Genomic DNA, 10456 nt, shown 5'->3' with positions numbered 1-10456 from the left:
TTACCTTTGATTCCTCTGTCCATCTTCATCAAGCGCCTGATTATTGCATCTCGGCCATCTCCTTGCCTGACCTCTATTTTTGTAGAAAAGTGGCCATTTGCTGGTTGAGGATTCACCAGAAAAACAGACACACCAGGCTATAAGAAAAACAAGAGGTAGAAGGTGGAAAAATGTCAGTGATGCATCTTAGACTTTTCTCTCAGAAACATGAACAGTTCCCGATGCCTCATGCAGGGCACAATAAAGTACAGTGGTACCTCGAGCTACAAACGCCTCATGTTACAAATGCTTCAGGTTACAAACTCCGCTAACCTGGAAGAGTTACCTCGAGTTGAGAACTTTGCCCCAGGATGAGAACGGAAATTGTTTGCCGGCGGTGCAGTGGCAACAAGAGGCCCCGTTAGCGAAAGCACGGCTCTAGTTAAGAACAGTTTCAGGTTAAGAACTGACCTCCAGAACGAATTAAATTTGTAACTAGAGGTACCACTGTAGTTAAGTGGGGAACAAAGTCTCAGAAATCAGTGAAGGAAGTAGACTTGCAAACTTACTTCTACTCTGAATGTGCAGAATGGTTTTCCAGGACAACAATCTTCTTTGATTTTCTCATCTCCCTCAGAAGAAAATTTCAATTCTATATGTTCCAGCTGTGGAGGAAGAAGAGGGAAAGCTCAAAACATTGGTGGTGCAGAGGGTAATAGTACAGCAATGACAGGAGTATGCCAACATTTAATTCTCTTGAAGCATATTCATGTATTTCTTTGTAGCAGTGAAGATTCTAAAGAAAGATACTGCTGACAGCAGGTTGTGCCCAAGACTGGCCCAAATCAGGCACTTCCCATTACATAAATTTATCTCTAAGCAACTGACAGCAGCTCTGACTTACAGCTAGATGCTGTTAGATATACCCTAAAAGGTTGGCTACAAATCCATTCAATGATGATGATCGTGTTTAGAGGATATATCTTGAATAAATTCTCCACTAAAATGGTCGAGAATTTCCAAACCATCTTCTTACCTTGAGAGGAAATCAAGCTAACTGGGGACAATAACATTATTCAAGTAAAAAGTAGTAAGATGATGAGAGAGAGAGAGAGAGAGAGAGAGAGAGAGAGAGAGAGAGAGAGAGAGAAGCTGGCTACATTTGATAAAAGCTCTCCTTTCCATTGAAGGTCAATGATACTGAACATAGAAGTCCAATTTAGGGTGCTCTTGGTCACTAAAATCTGGAGAGCCTCTTGGCACCTTAAAGACAAAAAAAAATATTATGGCACATGTCTGTACAGGTTTATGCCATAATAAATTTGTTATCTTTGAAGTACCACAAAACTTCAGGTTCTTTTTTTTACTGAATACTTCCAACATTCAAACTATCAAGCAGGATTGGACTCAGATACAAAAAGTGATTACCAACGTAATCACGTAATTCTATTAGGGACTTCCCACCCCACACACGACTTGTAAGCTAATCCACTGATAAATAACTTCTGCAAGCTTAACAATTAAATGTGCATGTGCAACCTTAAACCCAAAAAGACATATATAGACATTCAGTGTGTCTTCAAGCTCTTTTGACTTGAGCCATTAGCTCCTTGACAAATGCTCACCTCCAAGGAATTTGTCAGGTAGACTATATTCTCCATGAGTACGGCCCGTTCATCAAACTCCAGCTCCAGATCAAGAACACGTGGCCCTTTCTTCTCCAGATTCTCCTGTGATGCCAAAAATATGGAAAGCATATATTTTAAATTGGGTCATCTCTGTGAAACCTGAATAGTGCAGCTGAGCAAGCCTAAGACAGAAAACATCTGACAAGAATTCATTGCTTACAGCAAATGGGTCTAAAGCTCCTAGCAAAATTTACAGTTTTTAATTAATTAGAGTTCCCGCCTCTGAACAGGAAAGAATCTAAAGCTTTAGCATTTAAATGACAATAGCAGTTTTATGTCAGAATTTTTGAAACATATATAACAATCTTGTCTTCTTGCATACCCAGGCTGTGTGTACTCAGCAAGCTGCCTTTACACCAAGATGTCCAACAGGACTGAGCTTGAAGGCCAGATTGCAGGCCATGGAATCTTTTGTCCCCTGTGCAGGCAGAATGCACCCACTGCAAGCCAACTGTACAGACAGGTTGCCACAAAAAGCAACATCACTAAAATGTGGCTCATGAGCTATGTGAGAACATCTGGAGGTGACTGCATGTATCACTGCTCTCCTCCTCACTTCTGTGATTTGGGCAGCCAATAAACATTGTGGAGCAACTGATCCCCCCCCCCAAAAAAAACCACCACACACACAATATCTAGTCTGGCAAGAAACAAAGATCTACACTGTCCAAGAAATAGCCCAAAGAGCAGTCACAGATCTGTATGTTGTCCAATAACAATGCCAAAGAGTCCTGCACTATGCTTTGAAGCAACTGATTGTCAGCACTGCAGAAGTCTGATAGGTGTGCAGGTCTTAAGAAGCACTTGTGAAGCATCCCTGATTATTGGGACTTCAGAAGCCTCTTTTTACCTGCCCACCTGATGTCATATAAGATGTCAGGTGACTGGCAGGTGGGTGAAGCTTGACCAAAATTGCAGGGTGAGTTAAATGGGAAGGTTTGGCAGGCCAGAGGCAACTGAGATAGAAACCTCCACATATAATCTCATCTCAGTCCAAACGCTACAGCTCTTGCGAAATTCCAGAAATGCATACCAAGAACAATCTGCTGGAGTTAGATTACTGCTACATCAAGTATGCAAAGTATTCTTTCTGCTACTACCAATGTGTTTGACAGGAAGGTGTGTATGAGAAAGCAATTTTGTTGAATTGGAACAGTGTGCTGGATTTGTTACCTTGGCTAAAGAAAGAACACATTGATAAAGAGAATAAGCAACAACTGTCTTCCCTTTCTACTGTCGTTCTGCAAGCTAGGTGCTTCAGCAAAAAAAATGTGCCTAGCATTTATTTAGCGTGGCAAGGCTGACTGTGCCTCTAAACAAACTTACAACACACACACACACACAGAGAGAGAGAGAGAGAGAGAGAGAGAGAGAGAGAGAGAGAGAGAAACCAAAGTACCACTGGGGCTACAATTTAAGTAGCAAAAAAACCCACCCCACTCTTTTCTAAAAGTCATGACACATTCTTCTTTTTGATCACTACCCCATATACATACATACATACATACATACATACATACATACATACATATATGGTTAATCATACTTCTGTGAATTTAGTACTCATTAAATTCAGTATCCTTACATCACCCTATGAACCATCTTCTCATTCTAATTTTGTTCTACAGCCATGGGCCACAGGAATTTACATTACTAATTTACATAAACCTATACACCACCTTCTAGTCAGAGCATTTTTAGGTGGTTTACAAAAAAGCTATTAAAGCAATTGCATTAAACCATCACAAATGTTTTAAAGTAACAATATAACAACACCCACTGCAGCCAGCAACAATTATCAGCACAATATCAAGGCTCAAAAAATGCTTGGGCAATGACCATGTAGGTCATTATTACTTAGAAGTTGTTGTTTTAAGTGCATCAGTTAAATCCTGCTAGCATTTTAGTCTACTCTGACTAACTGATAATGCAGGGAGATTTTAAATGTGGCCAATAAGCTCTTTTTTTAAAGTCATGCTTCCCTCCAGTTATCAAATGTATTTCTTAATGTCTCTCTCTTTTTCTTTTCTCAGGAGAAATCTTGCTGCATTCAAGTTGTGATCCCCAGCTATAGAACAAAATGGAAGTCTTTGCTATAACCAGGAGCCCAAGGTAGTTACTTCCAAATTTAACTGGTAACAATGAAGTGGGTTTTTAAGTCCTAGGCTCTTTGTTTCAGCTACCATGAACAGGAGAGGGAGGCATCCCCCCCCCAGAAACCCCCCTCCCTTTGTACACCCCAGCACTCCTTGCGCACAAAACATGCTCAAGAGGGCTGGGGCACCCTTTGGAAAGAGAGAATTTGCTAAAATTGCCTCCCCTTTCTATTCGCAGAACCCTCCCCTGGAATAAAGAGCCTTCTATGAGTGAAGGAACATAATTGGACACAACCCAATGCGATCACCAATTTCATTACCCATTTTGGTTCAAATTTTCAAGGGATGAAATTTTACTACTATTAAATTTATATACTGCCTTTCATCCATAGATCTCAGGGCAGTTCACAACAGAAAAATACAAAATAAAAACAAGATTTTAAAAAGATAAAATACATAATAAAAACAAAAAACAGAAACAAACCAATAACCCCCCTCCCGTAAGCTACAGGAAGACTGACCTTGATCATAGCAACAAAAGGCATAACCCTTTTCATGTATTTCTTCAGTTCTGTCAAGGAGTTGAGTTCAGTGGCAATTATTTTATTGTCTGGTAGTTGTCCTCCATTGGTCTACAACAAAAACACATACGAGATCCTTTTTTAAAAAATAAAATAAAATCCAATTAAACCACTGCATGGCAGTTCTCGTTTTTGTAGCAAGCACATATAGCCTTCATTTAAGTTTACCCCAGATGCCTAAAACTTTCCCTCCTTGAAGATCTTAATACTGTGATACATTCCCATGGGGGGGGGAGAATTTTTTTCTCTCCAGCATCCTTCTAACTTCCCTTTCAAAAACTGCTTTTTAGAAAGTTATTCTAATCAATAGAGAAAACAACACAGCCGCAAATCTTTATTAGGCAAGTGCTTTCTTTGTATGTGTGACTTCACCCTAAACATCATGCCCAGCCCAAATCATTTAGAAAAATCTATGAGCTCAGTCCTTCACAAGCTGCAATCTACCACGCTGCACACAGCAGTGCCGTCGTGTCGTGGCCCACAAAGAGCATGGTAAGCCTCTTGTTTGTAATGGCTTCTGGAACTATAAAAACAGGATCAAGAGAGAGGCAGGTTTATTGAGCAACCTGATAGCTCCTAATACATGGGCTTCTTTTGGCTTGGCGGGCCCTAGGGTATGCTAGGATCCATGCTTGGACATATCTCTGCTTCGACTGCAGGAGAAAGGAATTTCAGGCATCTGTTTCTCTCACTTTCTCTGCCACCACTTTCACACCACTGCATTCACCTGCCCTCCCTTTTTCATCTGCCACATGCAAAGAACTGCAGGGTGGTGTTGTGGTTAGAGCATTGGACTAGGACCAGGAAAATCCTTGGGCAAAGTTCCATGGAGCCACAAAGCTGCTGGGTGGCCTTAGATCATTTTCTCTGACCCTAACCTATCTCACAGGGTTATTAAAAGACTAAAGAAGGGTGGGGTGGAGAGAGAAACCTTACATGCTGTCAGCACTAGTGTCCCAACCTCTCCCCAAATTCACACTACAGTTTAACTTCATTGATAGGAGCCCCAAAGTAAATGGGAAAGTACAATTCATTCTGCCTTGTTAGTAAGATCCATATTCTTTCTGTTCAATATGGATTGATGGCAGTGGACACCAAGTTACAAAGACATGCTTGTTCCTAATTAGAAGGAAATTAATTTAACCACATTACTGCAATTTGAAAAGACACAGTGAATCCACAAATCAACTCTGATACTTAGCTGTTCTGCTTGAGTGCTGCTGTTGTTCTTGTGCCACAAGAGTTAAAGGATCAGTTCCAGAAGCTTAAGAATTCAGGGACTGCAGCTTTTCAAGCCGGATTTCTTAGTGTTATGCAAGTTTTAAGGCAGAAGAATTTATTGTGCTCTAGTATATTTCTTACAAAGCCAGAGAATTATCATACTCACCAAAGACTAGAGTGGAGCTCAAAGCTCCTTGCCTAATAAGGAAGTTACACTCGTCTGAACACAGCCAGTATTGCTGCAGCAGAACAGGCGCTTAAATAAGCAGCTAACTAAGCTTTGCATTTGGCAAAAGATTAAGGATAACAAAGCTGAGCCCATTTTCAAATGAACTCCATTTCCAAAACATCACTAGAAATGATGTCATACAGCAAACATAATCACGCACCCAAAAAGGACATTACGACCAAACTGCAATACCTGCAAAATCTTATTAAAACACTGGAAACACTTATTCCCCCCTTAGATTCAATAACTTGATGCCAAGTTAGTTTTATTTTGAGGAGAGACAGAGAGAAGAAAGTGACGAGAGAAGCAAATAATAAAGTAAAATGGGGAGATAGCTGACATTCTTGCTTTCTTTCTTACTGGCTTTAACAAATTACTGTTACTGTGTACTGTTTCTTATATTGCTCTGCTGGGTTTACTACAGTTATTATTGGAATGTAAGCCATCTTGCAGACCAGGCGTAGGCAAACTCGGCCCTCCAGATGTTTTGGGACTACAACTCCCATCATCCCTAGCTAACAGGGATGAAGGGAGTTGTGGTCCCAAAACATCTGGAGGGCCGAGTTTGCCTATGCCTGTTGCAGACAGTCTGATAGAATGGCAGGACAGAAAACCTTTCAATAAGCCAACAAGCAAGCAAGCAATGGGAGGGCATTTATGTAAGATGATCACCTGATAATGCTTGCGCAGAACAGACAACGTAGTGTGCTGCCACGGGGGATAGTTCTTGGCCACGTAAATGGTACAGTGGGATGGTTTCTGGGGTGCTTCTTTGTTGCCTTTCTAGAAAACAAAAGGAGACCTTTCTCATCAGATGGAATGATTCTTTAAAACCATCTAGTGTAGGAACAGCCGGGGCAGCGGGTGCGGGACATAGGCCTTTACCTTTCCTTTAGCTGGTGCCATGTAGTTTTTGAGGCGCAGACGGAGTTCGTGAGCTACTTCTGTGAGGTACTGGGAAGAACGGATCAGGATTTCATCCACAGGGCCAGGCACAGGCCAGGAAGCTTTCATGATGGAGTCAGTCTTTAAATATGAGTTAACAACAGACACTGGGATTAGAAGAGAGGAACAGTTCTTACCTTCCTTGTTCCAACATAATGATGAAGTCTAATGGGGCCATACAAAGGCTATGGATTGTGCTTGGTATGCAGAACTGCTGATATTTAGCTGAGATATGATCACAAAGAGGGAACATGTGATGACTGCAAAGCGGTTCGCTAGCAATAAATAAATAGCCATACCTTGCCCAGCAATGCCCAAATATGTTCACACACATGAGGGCAGACTGGAGCCAACAGGAGAGTCTGAGATTCGATAAACTGGAGCACCAAGTCCCTGTGCATTCCTTCGATAGCTAGTTCACGGTACTTGTCTTTTGCTGCCTGAAAGAGAGCCAGCACAAGCACCGTAAAAACAGTCTAACTGTCATGGAAAAGCATTGCATAAAAGCCAATCTCCTTGCTTTAATATGTCCTTAAAACATAAACTACTTATAATCCTATAATGGATTATTAAAAGGACCATATTTTTTATTTTTTAAAAAAAACCTGCTGGGATTAGGACCAAATGAAATTCTGCCAGTGGGACATTATATAGCTTTACATTATTATGGCTCTTAAAAAAGACATCTATCGGCACAGACATAAAAGTCAAGGATAACTGTAACTGTATATTAGGCACTATCATTCTGAATGGCCCACATAAAAAGCTACCATTAAGTAGTAAGGAAAAAGAGGCAATAAATATGATAGATTATTATGCACATAGTTCAGCCAGCCGAACCACACTCCTGAAAGTCAGCTGCATAAAGGAGTCACAGCAATTCATTATTAAGCAAAGCAATATGCTGCTGCAGATATTTTGGAGAGCTGCTGACACCTTATGGACTAAAGTGAAAAACATCCTGCTTTTTAATGGCAGCAGGAATACATTTTCTGATCCATCCATCCTTGATTAAAATTAAGTTTGCTAAAAGAAGAGAGAGATAAAGGAAACAATTTTTTCTTTAATTATTGGCCCTCCCTCTTTACTGCCTGCCAATGACTGTAAATCTCTGGTTGTCAGAAGGGAAATAACATCCTGTGGAAGTATACTGCTTAACAAAGACTACTGGCTACAGGAATATGAATTTTATGTCTTTCTACCTACCCTTCTAGCATAATGCTAAATCTGTGCTGCACAACATAACAAAAGCAGACTGGCCACTGTGGGAGAGGTCTTAGTTTAGTGCTGAATTGTGCGCATGTTAAATCCCTGGCATCTCCCACTAAAGGGTCAGAAGTAGCAGAGCCAAGTAAAACTATTACTCTAGCAGGCAGCAATATTTCAAACCAACTGCTTTACCACCGTTATTGCATTCTTTAAATGTATTTTAAGTTTCAAATTTTTAAAATCTTGTTCTACAGAAAGTGGACAGCCTACCTGAAATTCAAAAAAGCCTGTTTTCAGAGCTTCCTTAAACATCATCTTCTCATAGTTTTGATCTGTTTTCATGATGCCTGCACTCATTTCACTGGGCAGGGCATGGAGGAAGAGAAGAACAGAGAAAGTTATAGTTAGATCGAAATAAAAGAGAAGTGCCAACATGCATGAATCTGTGATTTAACATGATTATACAGAACAGCCCTGAGGGGTCCACATTTTTTTTTCTGAGCTAGAAAGTTGGTCTAGTTCATGGTACCTGGCAAAAACTCTGTCGTTGAAGGTGGTGGCAGGCCCACTTCTCAAACTGTCCCAGTTAGCAAGTATTTCCTTCACCCACTCCACCCAGTTGTACAGACGGAGGATGCCAGCATCTGCCATGGCTTCCACAAAGTTTGCATCTTCAACAGTATCACCTGCATCAGCCAATGCCAGCCGCATGCCTAGAAGGAAACCAAGTCAGTGTTAGAACATCAGGTGCCCTGTAAAAAGGACAGTACAGCCTGACTCCCAACTACTTTTCCACATCAGTATCTGAGAACATTGCTAAAAACATCATAGACAGCATCACTGCAAATCTTCATTGAAATTACATTTCAGAAGGCAGCTGCATCAGTTTTCCTATATGGAAGAATGGCTTGGTCACAACATACTAGAAAGATTTTCAGTGGGGAAGAACATGCTTAAAGAATAGCACTGACAAACTGACATGCATTGGCATGTCCTTCCTGTCATGACCTCCCAATATGCAACCTGAAAAGATTGATCAGCTGGAGCTCCTGTTTTCCATGGACAGCAGGGGTGAGCAACTGGATCTAGCTGGCGCGCCAGATCAAAAGCTCCTCCCTGCCCTGCCACTTTGACAGGTGGGTGGAGCTGGGCACCTATTAATCAGTCAATTTATTAATGGGCAGTCAATTTCAAAGGAAAAATCAAGAGCACACTCTTAAGTGTGCTTCCAATTCCTGCTACGGTTTGTAATCCAGCTTGAATTCAAACTCCTTCTGTAGCCACAGCTCCAAATATCACTAGTTGCATTTCTTGATTCTTTCTTTCCAGATGCAATTTGGCTCATTTTGAATTTGGTGCCTTCTTCAATAGCTCTGGGTTGACACAAAAAAGGGTTAAATTAAAAATGTACACTAGTAGCTGGAAATGAAGAACCAGTGTGCCCCCTATTTTTGTTTTCCAATTTGGCTGAGGCTTACCAGCCCCACATTTAGTGTCATTTGACAGATGGGTGTGGTTTGGGTCAAATGGGGAGGATGTCGTTTATTCTGACACACATTTATGTGCTCCATTTTAAACCATAAGATGATTATTATGCCACTGGTTATAGTATAACCTGGCCAACAGTTTTAGCAGATTTTTTTTTCAATGACAAGCTAATATGTCTTCTTACCATCAGCAGAAAACTTATCCAGAGCTTCGCACAGAGTGAGGAAGTTGCCTGTAGATTTAGACATCTGTGGGATAGGAATGTCAAACAGAGGCGGGTTACAGGAAATCTATCCACTGTCTGATGAGAAAAGTTAAGCAATGTGCTATCCATGAGAACAATAATAAAACTGAACTCCCCTGAAATAAACACACACCAACACTCACACGTAGACATTTTTATATTCATTTCATTCTAACCCTCATTCACTCCACCCAAATAAAGATTTCTGCCTGGTTTTCAGTGTTGAGATCTGTCAGTCCTAACCATCACAAAAGTATAAACAAATAAAGTACCTTCTCTGAATTTAGGAGGAGATGCCCGTTTGCTCTTACAGATACTGGCCATTTTTCTCTGCATTAGAAGACATACATGAAAAAGATTCTTTTATTTTTCTTAAACTTTCAAAGGCCCGCCCAGAAGCAGAGCCACAGGGACGACAATATTCTTCAAGGGAAAAGAAATGCAGGACATGCACTATGTCTTTGCTCAAATGCAATGGATGTGTTAAGGTTAAAAAAGCAAACACAGCATACATATATGTCAACGAAATACACTGTTAACAGAACCAATGGAACGTAAGAACCAGCTACTGTCTCCTAGATCACATGGATTCAACTATCCTGGCTGAATAGGACTGACACTGAAACCCTTGGTTGTTCGGGAGGCCTCCTTCATGCCACCCAGGGAAACTACACAAATTAGAATAAAGCTTTGCTGTGGTTTGTATGGTGCTTGTTCTTAAAACTTTGATTGCATATCCTCCAAGATGGAAGGGCCAGAAAACATTTATTTTTATA

The 10456-nt window shown here is 40.8% G+C and overlaps 1 protein-coding gene across 2 annotated transcripts in view; it reads right to left on the bottom strand.

The window, feature by feature from the left end:
• Window positions 1-10456, bottom strand: part of LARS1 (leucyl-tRNA synthetase 1) — a 45911-nt gene that overhangs the window by 4489 nt on the left and 30966 nt on the right. For both annotated transcript variants that reach the window (XM_081852028.1, XM_081852027.1), the window contains exons 21-31: window positions 9953-10010; window positions 9621-9684; window positions 8478-8661; window positions 8219-8309; window positions 7039-7179; window positions 6680-6820; window positions 6467-6577; window positions 4285-4395; window positions 1605-1709; window positions 549-644; window positions 5-137 (exon numbers count right to left, since the gene is read on the bottom strand). In XM_081852028.1, the coding sequence (XP_081708154.1) occupies window positions 5-137; window positions 549-644; window positions 1605-1709; window positions 4285-4395; window positions 6467-6577; window positions 6680-6820; window positions 7039-7179; window positions 8219-8309; window positions 8478-8661; window positions 9621-9684; window positions 9953-10010 (1235 nt within the window). The remainder of the gene's footprint in view (window positions 1-4; window positions 138-548; window positions 645-1604; window positions 1710-4284; window positions 4396-6466; window positions 6578-6679; window positions 6821-7038; window positions 7180-8218; window positions 8310-8477; window positions 8662-9620; window positions 9685-9952; window positions 10011-10456) is intronic.

Source organism: Podarcis erhardii (genome assembly GCF_964252035.2).
Source record: "Podarcis erhardii genome assembly, chromosome: 2".
Lineage (NCBI taxonomy): Eukaryota > Metazoa > Chordata > Lepidosauria > Squamata > Lacertidae > Podarcis > Podarcis erhardii.
This window is presented reverse-complemented; position numbering and strand designations above follow the sequence as displayed.